The following is a 23826-nucleotide window of genomic DNA, read 5'->3' on the forward strand; positions in this document are numbered from 1 at the left end:
TGGGTTGCTCATACTCTGGATGATTCTATGCTCATATGCATACGGGTACTATTAATTAGACTCAGTGGGTTATAAAAAGAGATGGGTCCACGCACAGTGGGTAAGAGATGAGACCCCTCTCATATGATATGATTCAAAAACATATAAAATCATCAAAGAACATTAAAATACTCTATTTTGGACTCTTGTAAGCTAACAATTTAAATAATGAACAAAATGGCATTAAACCAAGGCCTAAAAATAAAACCTTGAGAATGAATAAGGAGATTTAAGAATCTGGGTAACAGTGAGATTGGTTCCTCAGGAGTAAGCAGGCTCTTAAGATGGCCCAACAACTGTCATTAACACTGGACTTGGGTTGTAAAGTCCGTCCCATATATCTAGCCCATACAAGTGCTTCATCTTACATATGGGGCTGAAGTAGACCTGAACCATTATGGGATGTCTACCTGAAGCAGACACTATATTAAACACCACACAAAGGAAGCATATGTTTTGTTTTTATCATGTTCACAGACCTCATGCATACTTCATCTCTTTTCTTGCAACGAAGTATCAACTTTGGAGATAAGAGGCTTTGGTACTAAGTATTGAACCCAGTTATTAGATGGGCAAAACAAGCCACTCACACTACCATTCAGTTATACTCTCAACTCAGAACATAGCTTTTTTTTTTTTAATGGATTGTGTTCTCATAGGAAATTAGTAGAGTTTAGTATAAAATGTTTCAGATCAGTAACAAAATGCATGATTTTAATGGCCTGAGCCATCTGCATATAACTAATATGGTTAAAATTTTAGTATTTGTGCCCTAAACTGATCATTTAGTAACACTAATGTCTTCTACACAGTAGTTTAAATAATTAAAATGTTAGATAAGACAAGTTTCTATAGTTGTAGAGAGAAATGATGTGAACAGGAGAGCAAAGCTCATGACTTAAGAGCTGGCTTCAGTCCTGGACAAGTTATTTGGCATCTGAGTTTTTACCTCTACTGCAGTGTGTAACAGTTCCCATGTTAATAGGATTCTTGAAGATTTGATGAGAAAATGGTGAAGTCCTAACACCAGTTAACATTACTGTTCTTGATTACTGAGCTTAAGAACACACAAAATGAAGGTAAATTCCATAACATTAGAGTTCTTCTGTAATTTAGTTTGGTTCACTATCATTTTATTTAGAGTTCTTAGAGACTCCAAGAGAAAAACAATCAATCAGATATATATATATATATATATATATATATAAAATCAAGATAAACTAAGAAGTTCACATATAGTAAAAATTAAAAAAAATCAACATTACATCATTTAAGTGAAAATGCTAACACGTGGCGTTATGAGTAAAAGTGCCTTAGAATTTTCTACCAATCACTGGGCATCCACCATCGAAGATGAAACTGCATACACATAACTGAAAAAATTCTTACCTTGAATGCTAGAGTGAAGAACTGAAAACTGTTTATAAACAAGGAGCAGGGAAGTGTGAGTTGTTATGACCTGACACTCTAAATTGAGACTTACATAATCATTTACCCTTCATGTTTACAGGCACCATTTTAGCGAGACAAACAAAACAAAAGGACTCACCTGTGGAACCACACTCTGTATGTAGGGTGGTGGCTGCTGCTTCTGCTGAGCAGCACTTTCTATTGCTGCTTTAGCTACAGTGTTTGCATTCACTCCTGCTGGTACAGCAACCATCGTTGCACTGCTGCCAGCATTGTTGGGGTCACTGATTGTAACAATTCTAACTCCTACTTTATTTGGAATTCCTGGGACTGCTTCCCTATCATTATCTTCTGCTGGCCTCTTTACAGTTTTGCATTCAGCTGTGCCATTTGTAGACCGAACGTCAGATGATAGGGCAGAATGGGACACTCTAGATCCTGAGTGGGGGACGGCTAGGATTTGATGACCCTGTATAACAGGGGTTGTAGAATGTGGTGAGACAACCACACTTGGGCGTTGCTGAGGCACATCTGAATTCAAACTTGAAGCTAGAGGTCCATTAGGCAAATCAGTACCACTGAATTGCTGTGTTGCCACACTTGAAGCTTCCTGCATACTGCTTGTGGACGGTGACCCACCCAAAGTTAACACAGGTCCGTTAGAAACTCTTTCTAGTTGATCACCTTTGGCAGTATCTTGCTGAGTAGCATCTGAAGTCCCCTGCGGTTCTACTGGAGATATCTCACCATTTCCTACATGATTAGAAGTTTTGTGATTTGGAATGTTTTTGCTTAAATGAGAACCATCTCCTTTATCAAAATCACAGATCCCATTAACGAGTGTTTTTTTCAAATCACTTTTTATATCCTGCATGTCCATTTGTTCTGAGTTCTGTTTTCCAGATGCTCCATTCTCACCTAGTTCCAAGGATGGCCCATTACTAATTAGTGAGCACTGATTAGTCTCACCTTGAATTTTCCCTGAGTTTGAAGGAGGTAGACTTGAGTCACTGTACTTTCTTCCATTTAAAAGACTTCCCACCTGTATCTCACTTTCACTTGTATCCCCATTGCTGGTGTTTGTAGTTCCTCGTCGGCAAGATGGATTCTCCATGACTTCAATTTTCCGTTCATGAACATGTAAACCTGTTGCTTCCTTTGCTTCCTCCTCCTTTTGGCAAATTATTTTATCGCCTTTGAATGGGGGGGTAGCAGTGGTACATGGTGATTGTCCAGCTGGAAGCGTTTGCACCTGAAGTCCGGCTCCCGCCTGCGCTCCGCTCATGCTAATTCCTGCTGGAGCAATGAGCTGAGCTGCATTTCCCTGACTCACAGTCGCAGTTGCAAAACTGGTATTTGGCACAACTGTAATGGTTACCTGGTTGCCAGAAGTCCCTTGGAAAATTGTTGCTGGGCTATTTGAGATCAGTGGACCCGGCAATATTTGTAAGTTCGAAATGGGCACGGTTTGCACTCCCCCTGTTGGTGGCATTGCACTTTGGACCAACTGAACATTTTGCTGTCCAACCAATAGCTGTTGAGCTGGAGTTTGCCCCTGTACTCCAAAACCAGCTGCTTGGTTATTGGCCACCTGATAGACCACCTGAGGGCTAGGAGCTCTTGCATTGTTAGGGGGAGGAATCTGTGGTGCTGGGAGGATAAGCTTACCCCCTGGGGTTGAGGGACCCCGCTTTGGAAGCAGCAGTTGTTTTATCAGACTAGACTCATTGGATGCAGGCTGGGCAACTCCTGCATTTGTTTGCTGGGGCTGAACTTGCATTTGTACTTGTTGTGGCTGTTGAACTTGTACCTGTACCTGCTGGGTGGGAGGTGCTGGTGAATGCTGCTGCTGTTGCTGCCTCTTCACAGACAGCATTTGACTGACAGTAGGAGGTGGTCCCTGTGACTGAAGAGTGGAAGATGATGACATGGCAGTAGGGACTTGGTTATTAGTAGTTGGGACAGGTGATGGCGAAGAAGATGGAGTTATGTTTGGTTGCCCCGTTAGCTGAACTGTCTGACCAGCTGGGAGAGCTGCCGGATTAGCAAGAACAATTTGGTGAATGGCTGGTGCATAAGTTTGACCTTGTTGAGCTGGCTGGCTTACAATCACTACACTTTGCTGGGCTGGCTGCTGTGGTTGCTGAATAGGCTGCTGTACCACTGTTGGTGAAACTTGCTGAGAAGGAAGCGGTTTGGGTGCAATGTTCTGGAATCCTACCCTGGAGGGCTGTGGACTTGGAACACCAGCTATGGTAACCACCTGTCCTGTAGCTACCTGGAAATTCTGGACTGAAGTTGCTGAAACGATATTGGATGCTGAAGTTGTTACATACTGTGGGGGTGCTATGATAACAGTGTCTTGTGGCTGGCTACCAGCTGCTGTCTGCTGAGATGAAGTGTGCATAGGCTGTGGTGATGTGGTGATTAACTGTTGACCCTGTGAAACTGTAGACGTACATGCTGGTATGTTCTGTACTCTTCCAAATATATGACTCTGTGGTACAGTTTGCTGAATTACTGTAACAGGAGTGCCTGAAGGTATCTGTCCTGGTACCACTGTATGCAATGACGATGGTTGTGGCATCACAGATGGATGGTGAAGCAATGTCTGAGAATTCACAACTGTAACCGGTTGTGGCCCTGTACTATGATTCTGAACCACAGAACTCTGTGCAGGTCCTCCTCCGAGAGCAACACTCACAGGAACTGCTGTCTGGGGCATAGAATTCTGAATTACTGTCGCCTTAACGACCTCACAAGGGATTGGAGCTTTATTCTGAATGACAGTCACTGGAGCATTTTGTTGCTGGTGGGTATGAACTGAAGGATTTGGCGGAATTCTAGAAACAGTCTGTGCCACAGTATGAACACCTTGTACTGGAAAAGACATTTGTGTTGCGGTCAAATTTGAAGATTGATTGGTAACAGGAGTCCTCTGAAAATGATTTCCTACAGCTTGCGATCCATGAGGGATTCCTGTATGTACAGGAAAAAGGAAAGTTCCAAGTGAAATGACTGCAGAAGCCAAATTTCTTTTGTCTTATTTAATACAAAAGGGCGGGTGTTAAGAAATTAATGCCCCCAAAAGAGGAAACATTTGAGCATAACACCCATGAGAAGCACTGTAAAAAACACAAGGCATAGTCATCACTTAATATACATAACATGCATTTAAATTCTGGTCATACACAAGTAATACTTAAAAAACTGAAAAACTTGAGTGAGTATGCTGCCTTTTGCCTGTTAATCCCACTTTCAGGAGGATCCCAAGTTTGAGGCCAGCAAAGACCTGCCTATGAATACAATAAATATTAAAAATTAATACCTGCAGGTGAAGGAGCTGGAGATATATCAGCAACAGAATCAACACGGACAACAGGAGTGGAAACTGGCTGCTGCTGATAGTACATCTGGATGGGGAGTGGAATAGCCCTCCGCTTCACTCCTATTACATGGATATGTGCCTGTCCACTGTTACTGGAATCCTCCACTCTCTTCACTGTATGATTTGGAAAAACTGTTCTGTAAAATAACACATACTCAATTATGAAAATCAGCAAAAGAACACAATACCGCCTCCAGTAATGCTTAGAGCACTGCCACTGTAAGATTCTACTAGTGTATGGACCAACGTGCTTCACAATGTAAGATTCTACTAGTGTATGGACCAACGTGCTTCACAATGTAAGATTCTACTAGTGTATGGACCAACGTGCTTCACAATGTAAGATTCTACTAGTGTATGGACCAACGTGCTTCACAATGTAAGATTCTGCAAGAGTGGAATGCAAACAAAGATATGTAGACGATTAATTCTCTAATTAAAAACCTTTTGTTATTAACAATGTTGGGTTTTAAGCACTTCCACATATAACCAGTTTAAAAACATATAACCAGTTTAAAAACATATTTTTATGAATTTAGCAAAGTATCAAAAAATCTCATTGTTAGTCAGATGCATATTAATTACAAATAGAATTCAAGACTTAAGAAGAACTATGTCAGCTGGGCTATGGTGGCGCACGCCTTTAATCCCAGCACTTGGGAGGCAGAGGCAGGCGGATCTCTGTGAGTTCAAGACCAGCCTGGTCTACAGACCTAGTTCCAGGACAGGCTCCAAAGTCACAGAGAAACCCTGTCTCAAAAAACCAAAAAAAAAAAAACCAAAAACCAAAAACAAACAAACAAACAAAAAAAACCTATGTCTTCAACATACCAAAGTAGATAGGAGAAAAAGGAAAATTTGATTTCTTTTCTTTCTTTGATAAACCTTACCCTGCTTCAACACTGTGACTTTACTTAAGCCTCCACTGCACGAAGCCAACGTGTGGGCAAGTTCAAGCAGTAGAGATGCACAAGTCAGCCTTGTGGTGTTTTTTCTAGTGTGCAAAAGCAACCAACATGAATGAACTTTACTTTGAAAAACCATGCACTTTACCTCAGGCACCTGTAAAACCCAGTTGATGTGAGGATGCCTCCACGAGCTAATTTACTACAAGTTGAGAGATACTCAGAATACATTTCTGCTCGCGAAACTGAACAATCTGGATTTACTTCAAAATGAGCATTTAGCCTAAAAAAAGAGAGAGATTAAGGCATTATATAAAACTGGAAAGCCCATCTTTAGCTATATTAAAAGATAATGTTATGCTAATACTTGAAACTAACCACATTTTACTACATCATACGTCAGGAGTAAAAAATACACACTGGGTTTTTGACAGATTTAATGAAACAGACCAATTGCTTATCACACTTACAGCAGTATTATAAACCAGCCACAGCCACATCTCAGCACAGGAAGGAAGGTCTGTTAGCAGCAAATGTTCTCTAAGAAGAAGTGTTACCCAATGGTTATCTGCTGGTGTACCTGTCTTGCAATAATTCCTAATCAAAGATAATATACTATGCACTGAGATCAAGGAAATAATGGGAAACTAAACTCACTTTTTCTTTGCTCCTGGATCAAATTTCTTCAGCCACGAGTCACCAAAGCTTTTTTCAACTACACCATCAAACAACGACATACTACAAACTGCCACTCTCATCTCAAAACACTTCCACTTGCTACTTGATAACAAACTAACATATACTTCTGTTTAGAGTAACTTCCATCTATAGGAATATAAGTAAGTGTGATAAGCAATTGGTCTGTTTCATTAAATCTGTCAAAAACCCAGTGTGTATTTTTTATTCCTGACGTATGATGTAGTAAAATGTGGTTAGTTTGAAGTATTAGTATAATACATTATCTTTTAATATGGCTAATTATATAGGATTAGAAATCTAGTTAGCTTTGTAAAATCTCTTTCCAGAACTCACTTTGCAAAATAGGCCAACTTGTTTCTTATATATTTCATCAAATAGTAACAATGATAAAATATTTTCTTTCCTCCTTGTCAGAAAGTGGCAGGAATATAACTGGGATGTGAAAAGTCTGCAAGCACACACACACACATGGTTTAATGTGGTGGTGGTTTGTGTTCTTTTCAACTTTCACAATCCTCTGTGGCCTCAGAGTTCAAGAGCAGACAGAAAACATCATTTACTTTGTTTTGTACTGCAGAAGGCTAATAAATCCTACTGGCATTACAAGAGTCCTCACGCATAAAGGGTTAATGTGCAACAATCCAGAAAGAAGGTGAAAAAAAAGCAGACTGAGATATTGGAAACCAAAACCTGGTCAGAACAGAGCACAGCAGTCTGGGAGCACTCAGAGAAACAAGACACGAAAACGGCACCGCAGCACAGTGACAAGAGTCTGGGCTGGACACGACAATGAAGATGGGAGATGGGAGTTTTCAAGTGGTCACATAAACAATGTCTGCACAGCTCCCACCAGAGCCTCGGCAGCTCTGCACATGCTTTGCTCAGAGTGGCTGAGATTAGATGACACCATCTTCTCAAGGAGGCAGTACTGTCAAGTTGTTTATCTTAAGGTAGACACACCAGCTATTCTATCATGTGATTAATTCTCCCTTATTAATCATGGAAAGAAAGCTGGACTACCTTTAAAATAAGAAGTTTTGCTTTAAGCCAGGTGTGCTGGCAACTGCCTGTAACCTCTGTACTTGAGAGGTAGTACACATTCAAGGATACCCTGGGCTACACAGGAAGGACCTGCCTCAAACACAAAAACAAAATCAAAGAAGATATTTATCAAATAAAAAAAAAAAAACCTGGTTCTACTTTTTTCAACACTAGTCCAATTTAGTTTTAACAAAATTAATTTGACAAGAAAATACTTTCTACTGACAAATATTATTTCCTACAATGCAAAAAAAAATTTTTAACAGAAATTCTATTGTAGAGGCATTAAATGTCATAATTTAAAGACATTTCAGTTAGGCTGTTTGAATTTATAAATTTTTGATGAATTCTTTTCTTTCAAATCATGCCAAAGTCTAGGTGAGATGACTTACAAACAGACCTGACTAAATTACAGACTCAGACCTACTCTTACTAAGAGCTGCTGGGTCACTAAGGAAACCGTTTCTTTCCTGTTGCTTTGTTCTTCCCAAGGGCTTTAAAGCTGTGACAGGAACAAGTCACTTACCATTGACAAGCAAACTTTTCACTATCTATTTCCACTATTCCTGGAGGTGGAGCGGCATGCTGTGTTACAACTGTTCTGGAAGCTAAAGAAGAGATACATTAGTATATCATTTAAAAAATGTGGTCAGTATATGCTACATTCATGGGCACTGAACCAGTTCTTATTTAGAAAGAGTATCTTCTACAAAGGTATGGAAATACATGGGGAAAAAAAAACACAAAAAATTAGAGAAAGAAAGCAAAGTGAGCATATATTATATCAGATATTGTTTTAGATTCTTCCTATTTTGCTTAGCCTAATGGATAATTAGCTACTAGCAATATAAACTATTTCTCCCATCCTCAGAAACTGATTGAATACTTTATGTATTTATTATTTTCCAAGTTCTTTGTTGTGTAATTACATGGAAGAAAATCAAGTCACAAAGTGATTAAAATAGAACCAGGCCTGAGTAAAGTGGCGGACCTGCATGGAAGGAGTGCAGTCTGGTGGCAGTGTGCTTGCCTAACCTAGGTACAATGCCTTCATTCAGTCTGAGCACTGCAGTCAATAAATAAACAAGTGAACAAACAGAAAGGCTAACACCGCCAGCTTGATAAACATCTGTCAGCTGTTGCACAATGCATTAAAAACAATAAATTCATTTTTTAAAAAGATGAGTATTAATTCTATAGAATTTCTAGATTAAGATGGAACAGAAAGCAAGAGAATTACCAATTCAAGGCTAGCCTTGGCCTCATGAAAAGACCTATTTCAAAAAACAAGCACAGAAATTTTGCTTCATATGAATAATAAAAATTAGCTTTGTGGGGGTAGACCCCGAGTGTGTACTGGAACATTCACAGCCAATGCTTGAGCCCAAGCGCTAACAGCAGCATGTTCTACCCCAGCTTTATTATTTTGGTTTTGTGGCACACATTTTCATGTATTAAATGAGGGAAATCTGTACCATCAAGATTTTTAGAAGAATGGAATCAAAACACATGATACAAGGCACTTTATAAATATCAGAAGCAGCACACTGAAATATAGTAATGTTCAATATTGAATACTACTTCAATTTTCTTAGCCCAGTGATCCACATCAATAGCATCAGCATCTCACATGAACTTGTTAGAAATGAAAGTTCACAGGTCCCACCTGACTAGAAAATTCAGAACTCTGTGCTGTACATATGCCTTCAGATAATTCTCAGCATGATTTATAACAATGTCTTGTACATACCTTTTTAGAAATAAAACCTATCTTAAGAGGAAGCAACAAGTCAAGTATTTCATAATTCTTTGGTTTTTAACAAGAAGAAAAAAAGCAAAAAAGGCGGAGGGGGGGGGTTGAGGGACGGAGACAGATAAACAACAAAAAAGAAGAGAGCTATAGTTGCCAGATGAACAATAAAAATAAGCTTAATATTTTTTGGATGATTGTTTAAAAAAATTCAAAGATTCTAAGTTCTCTCCTTGTCCATTCACTGACATGACCTAGATTGTCAACTTGTATCTTTAATGCAAACTCAGGGTCACACAGGTGGCCCAGGCTAATCTACATGGGTCATAAAGCACAACCAAGTCTTAAATGGGAAAGGACTGCTAGTGATGAGAGAGAGAGGGTTAGAAGAATGGAAAGAGAAAAAATAGGGAATAATCAGAATACATTTTTTACACAGAAAGTGTCATCAATTTAAAAAGAAGAGAAAACAGGATTAATGCTGGTTACGCTCCATTCTAGCAATAACAGTGCACATCCACACATATGCTGCATGGATGGCTCTGGCCCTGAGAAACTTCCAAGCACCTCACTTTGCACTTAAAGATTATTTAGAAACAAGGCCTGTGCTTACTCTTGTCTGATGTACTACTTACTACTGAAACTTGTCATTATAAAACAAACTTCTAAAAAGAGTTTTATAAAGAAACAAACATTTACCAAGTGTACTTTAAGGCTGGGAACTTGTGAAGTGATGGAAAGAGACTCCAAGCATAAGCCATTACAGTAGGAAAAGGATTAGGAGGCCACGGGGGTGAGGACAAAGTAAAGGAGGGCTTTCCACAGTAGGCGACATTGTGAAAGCATTTCTGTCTTTTTGACAAGGATGTTAGGATTGAACTCAGGTTGTGCTGCCATGGATGTGCTTTGACATTGACCCAAATTCTTAGTCTATACACATTTGAAAAAAATGCTTTATGGCATCAAAATTCTAATAGCTATAAAGAACACGGTATTATTTTTAAGTCAGTTTAATATCCATCAAGAAAATATACCTTTTGCAATTATTTAAATTATCATGAAATAAAGATGCTGACCTAAAAACAGCTAAAAACTTTCATGATGATGAAGAAGGCAAAGTTTCAAGATAATCATTCCGTAAGAGAGCAGTACTACACCGCAGAAGTGTCCCGCTACAAAGAATAGCCAAGTGAATGCTCTCTAGCTCAAAGTTAATTCTCTGTCTCTAAAGTCCTCCTTCCACCTCTGTGATTCACTTACTACCTAAGTGAATAATCTACAGGTCATTAATGCTTAACTGTCTTCATTAGACAAATGAGAGAGCTAGAGGGTAATACACAAATAACTTGCTCAGGAATATACAGATCCCATGAGTAAATCCACAAAAAATAAGCACTGATTGCTTATACATCCCTCATATTTCGTTAATTGTTCTGAATCTGCCTCCTCTATTTTATCTAGTCCTCCCTCAGTGCTCACCTTGATCTTGCTGTACCTATAATATAGGCTAGTTATGAAATCCGAAGTAATATAAGTCTTCTTTAGCCAACTCTTTGTAAACATTACTTCTTTGCATTGCACATTTGAATTTACCCTAAGTATTAAATCTTAACACCCATAAGCATATTGAAAAAGAACATATGAAAACACTAACCTGGGCCAGATGCTACATGGGCCTGGGTTTGGACCTGCTCTATAGCTTGGGGCCTAATTTCAGATAAAACTTGATGACTGGAGCTTGGATGTTCAATGAGTTTCACTGCAGCTAGTGCATCAGGGCCAAACATCTGAATGTCCATAGAAACCAGACACACTAGCATATCTAAAATTAAAGGAGAGGAATTAGTTAATAATATTATAGATCAATGCCAGAACTATGGGTGAACTATTAAGAAAAGAGAAGCAGCCCAATCTCTAAAAATAATTTGTATCTGAGGAAGAAACTAGATGTCTTCATTTTTAAAATGTTTCCAAAGTAATTTTGATATGTGTCCAGATTTGGGGATCACTGATACAGAAACTGACCTTTTAATTTCTCAATAACATCATCTTTAAGTTAAATCTTTATTAACCTTGATCTAAGTGTTCATCCCTACGAAAGGCAGAATGCTAACATAGCATGTCAGTGAGTATATCTAAACTAGTGAGACTGCAAGGGTCAACTCAAAGCTCTTTAAGACAGTGCCACTGTGAGCACGTGCAGAACCAAAAGGAAACTCATCCCATTTGAGCCACTTACTACCCATCACTGATGACTGTCTGCATAGGGAAGTTCTGAAGGAGTCGGTCACAGCGGCGCTGTTAACTTAGATCTGACTTACAATAGGAACATGCTGACAGCTACAAAATCAAGTTTGTCATACAGCAGATGTTCCTTATCATCTAAAAGGTTTACGTAAAGTTGCATGTCTGAGGGAGTAATAACTTTTCAACACTACACAATAAATCCTCAATGCCAAAGTTTCCACACCATATCGTATTGGTTTTCCTCAATAAAGAAAATACTCGTGCCAAAGATGTAGTTCAGTTGGTAGAGTGTTTGTCTAGCATGCACAAAACCCTGGGTCTCATCCCCAGCAAGGTGGTGGCTCACACCTGTAATGCCAGCATTCGGGAGATGGTTTTGAGCCCAGCTCAGGCTACATAAGACCCTGTCTCAAAAATAAAAAACTGTTGATGTTTTCTTACCTATGCTCTTTTCTACTTTTGCAATTTTTGTGCAGGCAATATCTCCCATTTCAGTGAGCATGTACAGCACCTCTAGTGTGGAGGTTACAAGTAGCACATCAGGCAAAGTGAGGTGACAAATTATCTCTCTGTATGAGTCTTGATCCACATATTCACAAATCAACACACCATTATCTTCTGCTTTGCAAAGATTTCCCAAAATTTCCATGCCTGCAAGAACACATATGTTTTGGTTTTGAAATAAATAATAAAGTTTGTTCACATGAAATAATAAAAAAAATTGAGTTCTCACCCCTCATCTTTAAAAACCTATCCCTTGACATTAGGCATTTTGTAACAGTATGGAACATCAGATGAGTAGTTTTGAAATCAACAGGGTCCAATAAAAGCTGGAAGAAAGAAAGGACACCATCACTGAGCTATGCTTCTTTCCAAACTGTGCATTTTAAACTTAATAAAAATGAACAAGACAATGTTGTATTACTTTAAAAATATAAGTGACATGGAAACAGTTATCATTAAATTTGTAGTATCATTTCAAATGCTCCCCCCCACCAGAAATATGACTCTTCTACACCACCTTTCAGCCACGAATATACATAACCATTTAAAATCTGGCAAATATAGGCAGATACAGAATGTAACATTTCAAAATTTTAAAGTAAATGTGGATAAAAACAAAAAGCCATGTTAAGGAAATGCCACATGCTTACCTCAGCTGCAATATTTCCTAATGTGTCAAGGCCTAATTGCCTTAATGAAATAAAATGACTATGAGCAGAGAGTAATAGGAAACGAAGACAGGTGCGATTAGCTGCCAAGAGCTTCACATTGCCCTCCTCAAAGGAAAGGTTCCGCAGAATCACTGCAATCTGAAGCACCCGCTGTCCTTCAATGTCATTAATGCCCAGCTTTCGAGGTGGATGAAATAAAGATTCCCAAATCCATTCTCCTGATGTATCTTCTGCAACAAAAAATACAAATTTCCCTGAAGCTGCTATTTCATTTATTATTGTTACTCTAAAAGTAAGTAATAAACTGACCCGTGCTGACTGACTTACCATGAGACTTGTTTCTGTCAGAAATTAGGTCACGCACTTCATTGTCATCAACAATGTCTTTCCAAAACTGTAATGAGAAATGCTGATGATTTAAAACAAATATTACTTTGATAAATGTTACATAAAACAAAACTAGATTTTTAAACTGTTTTTCCATTCCTGTGGATTGTGTTACAACCTATGGATTTTTTTTTTTGACATAACCACTTGCTTTTCAAGCAGCTTAATAAAAAATTTTTATAGACCAAAAGTTCTTAATCTGGGTCCACAGAATCTTGTAAGGTATCTGGGAATTTGGATGGGGAAGAAAAATGGCATCTTAATATTCTTAAGTGGATTCAAGCATTTCTTCAGTAGTTTCTTCCCCTACAGGTATTATCTACCAAAGCACCTGTGATTTACATTACAACAACCGGCTTCTTGAGAATAATGTTAAGCAATGAAGTATCATCTTCAAAGAACTGAGACAAGACCCCAAGTCTTGAACATACAAATCTCTTAATTTTGGAGGCACAACCAAAATTTCAATAAAATAAAAGGAGTTCAAACTCCATTACATCATTGACATCATGAAATGTACTTAGTTGAAACATGATTTAAAGACATGATTGCATTCTGTGAAGAGGAAGAAATCAAGATCCAACCAGAAGCAAGCAAAAAGAAACACTGAATTAGAGGAAGTAAAAACTGTGGTACAAGAACATCAACCATAAGAAAACTGTAATGGCCAAACAAGCAGCAGACAATGTTGAATTCAAGGCAAGAGGTATTAGCTGACATGTTAGGCACACAGATCCATCAGGAAAACGTAATAATTGTTAACTATAGGAGTGATTAATAAGTTTGAATACTTGAAGCAAAATCAAACAATTGAAAATGGATACAAATACTTGTATCATAGCTTGCAATTTCATTACTTCATTACTCAGTGAATCACAGAATAACAATTATTAATAGACACCATGTCCAATATAGCAGTATAAAAAATCCTTTAAGGCCCACTGGAACCACTAATGAACCAAGACCATACACTGGATTATAAAAGAAACTTTCCTAAATGTCAAAGGCCTGAATCATAAGGAGCATATCCTTCAAAAACAATAGAATTTGACTGGAAATCAGTATGACTGATGATGATAAAAGCCATAAGGAAAAAAATCTACCTTATAGAAATTACAAGTATTCTTCTATGATACTTAGGAATCAAAAGTCACCAGGAACACCAGAAACTACTCTCGAACTAAATAATAATGAAAAGTGAACATAAAAGGGGTGTGCGTGTGACTAATGCAGTTTGTAGAATACAGTGCATAATAAATGAAGATATTGATAACAGAAAGACAAACAAATAATCTAAAAGAGAACAATTTAACTTATACATGGTGTGCTAATAACAACTGCACACAGAAATGGAACTGTTCCAGGATCCTGCGTCATCCACGGAGTGGTGATAACAATTTACTCAAAGAGTTAATACGCAAATTGCTGTAGTATAAACAATTAGATAACAGAAAGGGGCATACGACCTCAAGTTACTAGTGAATAAACATTTGTAAAATTAACAGAACTTAGAGCTGGGTGTGATGCCTGCCTATAATCCTATCACTAACAAGGTGATTACAGAACTGCACAGGGGAGGCTGAGACAAGATTTTGAGTTTGATGCTACTCTGGGATACACAGTAAAAACTTGTTAAAAGAAACACCCCCGCCCAACACATCCACCCACACACCCCACCAGCACTATTCAGTCCTGGGGGTAAGACCCAAACAAAACCAAAACAGGCTATAAATTCAAGAAGCTGCCAGGAATCAGGAAAACTGAAAATCAATTAACAAAGTTATTTGGTTTCTGGGAACCAAATCCCTTTCTAAGTAAGTCAGTACCAAAAGGGAAATTAGGAAATATTTTTAATCTGAAGTATAACGAAAACAAGACATCATAAATATATATCACAAGGCTAAAAGTGTACTGAGAGGGGACTTCACTGCCTTAAATGTATTTTATACATTAGAAAACCAACCTTCAAGCCTTAACTTGTTAGAAAGGTGCAACATACCAAAGCCAAAGAAAACAGCATAAAGATTTATGAACAGCAGAATATAAATGAACAGCAGCAGTCGGCTTCCTCAAATCACCACACGCACGTCTTTGTCTGCACATAATTAGTAATTAATTATACTACTGCTACTGTGACTGTGTAAAAAATATTTTGTGTAACTTAAAATTTCAGCATCAACTCTCCTGAATTAAGAAAATTATCTAATTCTATAAACAACAGGTATGTTTTTTTAGGGGGTAAGGTAAGAATATGAGACAGGATCTTTGTTTAGTTATGAAGCAGGAATTAGGAATAAAGCTCTATCATAGCAAGAAATTTACAAGCTTAATATTCTCAGTATCCCTGAATTTTGAGTAAGCTGTTCACCACTGGCTTGCTCTTCAGTTTCCATGGGCTTGGTTTCTACTCTGGAGTCAATGGGCACTAACACAGTGACTTCAGAACAGTATTTATTTGTCTTTAAATGTCTTGCAAATTTAAGATAGTAGCATAAGCAAATGAAATAAAGAAATAAGTAAAACAAGACTGGAAAAAAAAATACAAGGGACTAATCCTGTGAGCTAGTAACACCTGGCTCACAAGTTTTATTAGGGTGTTGTGGTCTGAATAAGAACGGCCCTCATAGGCTCATATAGTTGAATGTTTAAACACCAGGGAGTGGCACTATTTGAAATGATTAGAAGGATTAGGAAGTGTGGTCTTATTGGAGGAAGTATGTCATTGGGGGTGGGTTGTAAGGTTTTAAAAGTCCATGCCAAGAGTCTCTCTTTGCCGACAGATCAAGATGTAGTTCTTAGCTACTGCTCCAGAGCCATGCATGCTGCCATGCTCCCTGTCATCATACAGGACTAAACCTCTGAAACTGTAACAAACCCCTCAATTAAATGCTTTCGATGATTATAATTGCCTTGATCATGGTATCTCTTTAAAGCAATAGAACAGTGACTAAGATACCAGGTTTATGCCTATTACATAAACTATCCTAAACGAAATAATTTATTTAAAGATATTTTTAAATATATAGATGTTCATATTATTAAAAGCAAAAGAGAATATAAAAAGATATTAATTGTATGAAAGTACCAAAGAATCAAAGAATTAAAATTACAAAAAAGGATCTTCAGAAATTTCTAAAAAAAAAAATCAACAAATGGGTAAAATGACATATTAGACACAACTAGAAAAGGATTAAATGAGCTGGAAAAAAAAAACCAAGTAACAAGCAAAAGAACAAACAAAAAACAGGGAGAGGATTTCTTTAAAACCAGTACCCAGGAGGCAGAGACGGGTAAGATTTCTATGAGCTTTGAGCCCCGACTATGGTGGGAGTTTCGGGGACTGCAAAATAGAACCCCATCTCCAAAGATAAAACAAATACACAGAAAGACTCCACAAATTCAATTATGGGATTCCAGAAGTCAAGGAAACTTTTATCTTGTCACATGGTTCTAAAACATCATAGAGATTATCTAAATTAATAAAAATGTCAGAAAAGAAAGGTAGAAAGCAAAATAGCAACAATAAAATAAAAATACAACAATTCTATGATTTAAGATATTGGTAAAACAGAGACAAAAGTGGAGAATTATTTGAATATAGTACCTAAACTGACAGATCAATTTAGGGTGTTTTTATATAATATGGAAAGGACACAGATTCAGAAGGGAAAGAAGATATGCACACCATATTAGAGACTAACAAATCACAAGACAGCCTGCTTTCCAAGGCTTCAAACTATACCGAAGCATAAAATTAGAGAGCATAACTCTAGAGGTAGACCCTGGATAACAAAAGACAAGTATTTTAGAAATATGTCAGAATATATACATATAATTAATTTATTTATAATTTTTTAGCTATATGAATGTTTTGCCTGGTTGTTTGTATATGTACAGTGTGTACAGCAAGTGCCAGAATAAGTCAAGAGGGCTCTGGATCCCCTGGAACTGAAGTTATGGATGGTTGTGGGGTGCCATGTGGGTGCTGGGAATCAAACCCAGACCCTCTACCAGCAGCAAAAACTGCTTTTACCTGCACAACCATCTCTCTAGCTGAGAAATTCAGTGACACACCAAAGCTGTAAACAGATCAACAAATAGGACAGAGTGCAGAAATTGACCCATACATATGTAATCATCAAATCCATGCAAAAAGTGAAATTGCAACGAAATGATGGAAATACAGCAAATACACGAAAATGAACAGATTCCTAACTTCCACACAAATGCTATACAAACTGTATGTGTAAATTTGAAAGGTCATACAGAAAAAATTCTATTTGTGACATCAAAGTGGGCAGAATTTTGTAAAAAAAAAAAAAAAAGGACACACACACAAAAGTTAACTTAAAGCAAGAATTGACTGAGCTGCACTGCACTAAGATTAAGTCACCACGTACAGCTGACAGCAGAGCTTGAGAGAGGACAGCTGCATGTGTGAAGTCAGCCTGCCCTATACAGTAGTAAGTTCTAGGAAGTCTGGGCTAGAGTAGACTCTGTCTCAACTGACTGACAGACCCATCAACCAACCAATCAGATAAATAAACCTTTCCACCAAGGAACTCCTTTGAAGAAAGGAAAGCAACAAAAAAGATACTTTTAAGAATATATTTTAAAAAGAACATTACTGGGAAACATACAGACCTCTAAAAATCAGTAATGTTAATAATATCAATTTTAAAATGGCCAAAGAAGGGCACTCACTACCTCAAACAAGCTATCAAAATAGTCAAAGGTATTTCAATTTTCACTAATCATTGGGGGGAAAAGGAAATTACAACCTAAACAGTGAAACCATATATTCATATATATGGAAAGGATAAAATCATAGACCAACCATACGAAACCCTGACAACAATGAACAACTGAAACCCTGATTTACTGATGTTGAAAATTCTGAGAATAGCACTATTCTGATAGCCTGTCTGGCAGTATCTACTAACAGAATATACAGCCTTTGTTTGTAATCTAGCAATTGTACTTCCAGGTGTATCACCCAATACATGTACAAAATTTTCTGAAACACCAAATCCTGGCAGCTTAAAACTTTAAATATTTCCGATTATTACATATTTATTACTTCAGAAATCAAGTAAAGAACGAAGAAATTTCATTTCTGTTCACTAGAGCCCTTAAAAGTTTCCATTCAATCACAAGCTCTAAACAAGTGTATAAACAATTCTGACAAAGATAAAGTAGTAACATGGAATACACACAAAGCCGGCAATCACTGACTTCAGGGTGGCTTGGCTGCATGCACCCCATGCATCAGCATTCAGTTTGTAGATTACCTTAACAAAGTCTCTATCAGTCTTCTCTCTCCATTCTTCTCCAAAGACAGTAGAGAATGATCCTAAAGCTAAAACAACAGTAAAAATGCAATCAATTAACTCTCAGTTCTTAATATCATGTATCTTTGAAAAATAATAAAACTACATTTCAATATATCATGTTTGCTAAAAATATTTCCTAATAAATCACATTATTAAATATAAGTGTACTGTAGTAAACAACAATCTTTTAAATAGAGCTTCAAAACAGCTTAAGTCTCTACACTACAAACACACAACTCTAACCTGGAGATGTATTACTGGTAGAGCACAGATGAGGCCCTGAGTTTGATCCTTAGCAACACAAAACAAATGCATTTTTTAAGTGGCTAAAGAGGCAGCTTGGATTTCAAGACTATGCATTGCTTTTCCAGAGGACCCTTGTAGGATGGTTCACATGTATTCACTCCAGGTCAGGGAACTTGACTTCCTCTTCTGGTCTCTGTGGACACTGCTCTTGTGTGCATGTATGCCACCCCCTACCCACCCACCCACCCACCTATCCACCCACACAATCAAGCATAAATCTTTAAAAACTAGCCCAAATTTAAAAAAAAAAAAAAACTATATACACCGTAAAGAAAAACAGTGTTCCAATACAAGCTTCCTTTTGTAGGGAAGAAAACACAGTAAAGAGCTAAACAGATGCTGCTGCTATGGAGTGCCAGGAGCCAACATTGAAAACCCCGGCATCGATTTCAGAGACGACTGTATGAGTCATACTTTAAAAAACAAAAAGCAAGACATTCGTTGTAAACAATTCTAGTTAAAAAAAAAAATCCCTGTTAGGAAAATTCTCTATAATTGCATTCAATATATAAATAGATAAATGAATAAATGCTACTGTGCTGTGTGTGTTCCACACTGTCTCATTCTCCCCTCCCACTTTCTTTGAACAGGGTCTCGCAGTCGTGTATGACACCGAGTCTTCTGTCCCTGCCACAGGAGGACTGTTGCAGATGTGTACTGCCACATACCAGCTTTATGGAGGGCCCGGGAACACCAGCTCAGGCCCCAGGTTTGGCAAGTACCTTGCTCACTGAGCCATTTCTCAAGCCCTGAGGCCTCTGTATTTGTTAGTGCTTTTTTTTTTTTTTTTTTTTTTTTTAATCCTCAAACAACTTTTGGGGACAAGGTCTCACTCTGCAGTCGTCTGGACTGAAGCTGAAAGGGCCACCTGTCTGCCTCCTCAGGAATGACACCACACCCTGTTAAAACTTAGCTGATGAGATAATAGTGTTTGTTAAAATTAACATTCCAGATCACAGAACTACAAGTACAATGTGCTTACAGAATGTGAGAAGATATGCCAGACATAAGAATGCCATGTCTTCACTCATCAAAACTAGCCAAGTTACTTCTATCCTATGCATTTTAAGTCACTATTTACACATATTCCATTCAATGGCCAGAGTTTAAGTCTTCACTAATATTCTGATGTGAAAAAAATATTCTTTACAAAGTTTTTGTTTTACAGTTTCAAAAAAGGGATACACAACTTCAAATTCCATTTTATTTTAAGTGCTGAATTGTATTTGAAAAAATAAAAGAAAATATCACAAAAAAACCCACATGAAAATGAGATGGAAATCTACCTAATTCAGATATTTAAAATTACAAAAAAATTAACAATCTTTGTTCCTTCCTCTTCCTCATATAATTGAAAATAGTTCAGGCAGCGGAAGAAGCTAACTTTTATGCATGTTTACACTATTTTTAGTTTTCTTCATATTTTATAAGTCTATCGCAAATTCCCAACAGTTTTAGCTAGATAATCCCAAATTCAATAGTTTGTAAAGTTTGCAAATTGATGCAAAGCAAAATGCACTAAAATGAATTCATTTCCAAATAATTTGCTACATAATGGTAAAAAACCCACAAATTTCTAAAACACTACGTGAATTCTCTTCCAAACTGTGTGCTACACACACACACACACACACGCACGCACGCACGCACGCACGCACGCACGCACACAGAGCAAACGTGTTTTACTGGTGGTTTTAGAAACTATGAGAAAGCTTTAATGCTTATCTAGCACTGCACCTGACGTTTGCTGGAACTTACTGTCATCAAACACCCCAGCGTTAGCGAGCAATAAGGTGATGATTTTGGGGTCCTTCTCAAGCTGCATGGCGTGCTTGCTCTCATTTGACAGCAGAGTACACACGTTAATAGCAAAGTCCACCTCATTTGGGAGTCCAGATAACAGTGAAAGCACCAGTTTATTATAATCATTTGGCGAGTTAAAATCCATAGATAACCCATAACTTTGACGTAGATAATCTAATAAAAAAGAAAAAAAAACCTGTAAGTTAACCATGGACGGGATACTTGTGGCTGTTCTATTCTATTCTCTTCTAAACACATAGCAGACCCAGCTCTTTCTTCAGAATAGACTATAAGCTTACTAAAACTGTTCAATTTCCTTGACTTTTCAGGCTAATTGTTTAAAATTACATTTTTATATATTAAAATGCAAAAATACACTTACCTTCTTGGACATCACTGATGAAGAAATAGCAAATGATTATTTCATTGGATTTACTGAGACAACAGTAAAAGCAATAGTTTTTAGCATTAGAATCCTAAAATTTTTAAAAAATACAGTTTTCTAACCACAACCATAGATACAATAATTCTGCTCTTTTGCTGCTATCTTACCCCATCAATATTAAGCCAATGATCTTATTTCTTGTCCCTTGGTTCTGCTTTATTTTGAAATATCAGATAGGTGAAATTACATAACACATAGGTCTTTGTGTTTATTTTCTTTCATTTAACAAAATACTTTGGGGATTCACATTGATATGTGAATCGATAATCTAGACATAGTTCATCATACACCAAATCAAGGGAATTTCTATTTCTATTCTAGTTTGAAATACCCACCTACAAACATGGTTGTTATATTCCCGAGAAAAACTTTGGGGAAAATTTCTACTGTTTCTAGTTTGGGATATCCACTTACAAACATGGCTGTCATAAACTCCCCGTGAAGGACTTTGGGGATCCACCCATTTTTGTTGCCTAGATATCCCCATGAAGAACTTTTGGGGGAAATTTCACTGTTTCTAGTTTGGGGTTCCCACTTCCAAACATTGCTGTTACAGATACCTCATGGAGGACTTGGGGACCCACCCATTTTTGTTGTCTAGATGTCCAGAAGTCAAAGTGTTGGGCCACACCCAAATCAAGTGCTCAACTTTCTAAATCTACAAAGCCACAGTGGCTGCAACATTTGCACTCCCATCGCAGTGCACTAAAATTTCTTTTGTTCACATCCTTACTAGCACTTATCGTCAGTATTAAATATCTTCAATAATAACCATTTATTCAATATTTTCCTCAAAATTTCCCAGTCAGTGAATGGCTTGTGTTCTTTTTGTGCTTCCCTGGTGGTCCTGGAACTCGTTCTGTAGATCAGGCTGGCCTTGAACTCACAGAGATCCCCTGTCTTTGCTTTCTGAGTGCTAAGAATAAAGGTGTGCACCACCACTGCCTAGCTGGCTTGTGTTCTTGTTTCAAAGAGAAGTTTTAATTGTGATTAAATTTAATTTATAAAGTTTTACTTTTATGTTTCATGTTTTTATAACTTAAAAGAAATAATTCAAGAAAAACGACAATTTTTTGTGCAAGAACTGATTTTAAAACATTCATTTAACAAAACTTTGAGGGTTAGAAGACAGGCATACAGGGCAAACAGAAAGCACACAATCACAGTATGTGTGGGCCTTGGCAGCCATTACCTGAGAAAATACCCTAAGACAATTTTTCAAATAGAGCTGAAACTAGTTTAAAAAAATAAGAGTTGGAATATCTCCAGATCAAACCTTTCAGAATACTTCAGAATGACTTGGATTCTTAAAAGTGTAAAATAATAATAACAATGAACTCTAAAACCTTTCTATAAAATATAAGAAAAAATCTGTTACATATTTAGCAGAAAAATAATTTCTGAGGGGTGGGTATGAGATGTGGTCTTAATGTGTTGCCTCGATTGGCTCTGAATTCATATTGCTCCTGCTTCACGCTCTCCAATGTTAGAATTACACTTTTAGTACCAACATCAGCATCTGAACAGGTAACTCTTCAATTCTAAAATATTCTAGGAACATCACTAATATTGGTGAGGTGCATAACAGAGTTGACAAATGACTAAGACACAGATTCTTTGAAATGTTTAACACTGAACAATAATACAAAGTAGAGCTCCTAGGGCATGGCTCAGCTGGTCAGTGTTTGTGGTACAAACAGGAGGACCTAATTTCAAATCCCCAGCATCAAAATAAAACAGCCATGGTGTCATATGACTGTAATCCTAGCACTGTGAAGGCAGAGACAAGAAGGTCCATGGAGTTTGCTAGCCAGCTAGTCTTGCTCACTGTGTTTGAAATCTTGTCTCAAAAATCAAGGTGAAGAGTGACTGAGGGAATCACTAGTGCCAACCTCTGGTCTACACCCACACACAAGCTTATTTTTTATAACTTTGACAAAAGAAATTGCTCAAATATCTTAAAGTGGACAAATATCTAGGGATACAGGAGCAGAATTAGATGTTTGTATATTGCAACAGTAACTGATGAGAAGGAAAGTTAATTTTACAGGTGCCGTCACCCAAACCTCCTGAGAGTAAATAAACCTGGAACTCACACTCAAAACACCTGCCACACTTCTTCGAGTTAATATAATTCTGGAATTCCTTTGCTGTTGAAAAATAAGAATCTTTACATCTTACCAGTAACTTTGATAAGCATGGAACAAACAAATACGAACTATCTTTTTAATCATACTAGGTTTGGTAAAGATTCCTAAGGAGAATGCACGATAAAATACAGGACATTAGATCCAGATGGGGACTTAGCAAGATGGCTCAGCAGATAAAGGTTCTTGTTGCCAAGCCTGATGACTTGAGTTTTGGTTACTGGATTGCACATGATAGAGAGAATATCACCTAACCCCCACATCTGACATGGCAACCCCCTCTCAAAGACAGAAGCCCAAGTACCTGGAACCTTGGGCACAGAAGGACTATTTCAGTCCATGTGTTTCAAGCCAACCTGAACAACTACTAAAATGTAGTCTCACTAACAAAACAACACTTCACAGGTCTTAAGGTCTTCCTTTTCCTTGCCAAGCAAGCTATGTTATTTCAAAATGAGATTGGCAATTTATTTTTAAGAATCGTGATTTAAAGTTTACTGAAGTGTATTACTGTTAACAAATTAAATTTGAGGCAACCAATTCTTTCCTTTCAATTTAGAAAAGAGAGGACTCCACCTAACAGGCTGTTTATGACTCTTGCAGGGATTTTGTGGGATATTCTATCTATTAATGTTGGCAGTGACTGTAATTGCAGTCCAAATGTCTGTTAGATTAGAGAACATTTAATCAACAATCAATGTAACACTGACTAGCTCTAAAACAGTAGAGTTCTATTAATTTTAATGAGTTG

General features: G+C 37.4%; 1 protein-coding gene across 2 annotated transcripts in view; it reads right to left on the reverse strand.

The window, feature by feature from the left end:
- Arid2 (AT-rich interaction domain 2) overlaps nt 1-23826 on the reverse strand; it is a 144120-nt gene that overhangs the window by 39348 nt on the left and 80946 nt on the right. For both annotated transcript variants that reach the window (XM_050127849.1, XM_050127857.1), the window contains 11 exons: nt 20439-20657; nt 18333-18400; nt 12982-13048; nt 12634-12884; nt 12213-12309; nt 11921-12130; nt 10887-11054; nt 8009-8090; nt 5891-6025; nt 4778-4974; nt 1589-4428 (listed from right to left, as the gene is read on the reverse strand). In XM_050127849.1, coding sequence (XP_049983806.1) covers nt 1589-4428; nt 4778-4974; nt 5891-6025; nt 8009-8090; nt 10887-11054; nt 11921-12130; nt 12213-12309; nt 12634-12884; nt 12982-13048; nt 18333-18400; nt 20439-20657 — 4334 coding nt within the window. The remainder of the gene's footprint in view (nt 1-1588; nt 4429-4777; nt 4975-5890; nt 6026-8008; nt 8091-10886; nt 11055-11920; nt 12131-12212; nt 12310-12633; nt 12885-12981; nt 13049-18332; nt 18401-20438; nt 20658-23826) is intronic.

The sequence above is a fragment of the Alexandromys fortis genome, unplaced genomic scaffold (genome assembly GCF_014885135.2).
Source record: "Alexandromys fortis isolate MF-2015 unplaced genomic scaffold, M_Fortis_MF-2015_v1.1 scaffold_28, whole genome shotgun sequence".
Lineage (NCBI taxonomy): Eukaryota > Metazoa > Chordata > Mammalia > Rodentia > Cricetidae > Alexandromys > Alexandromys fortis.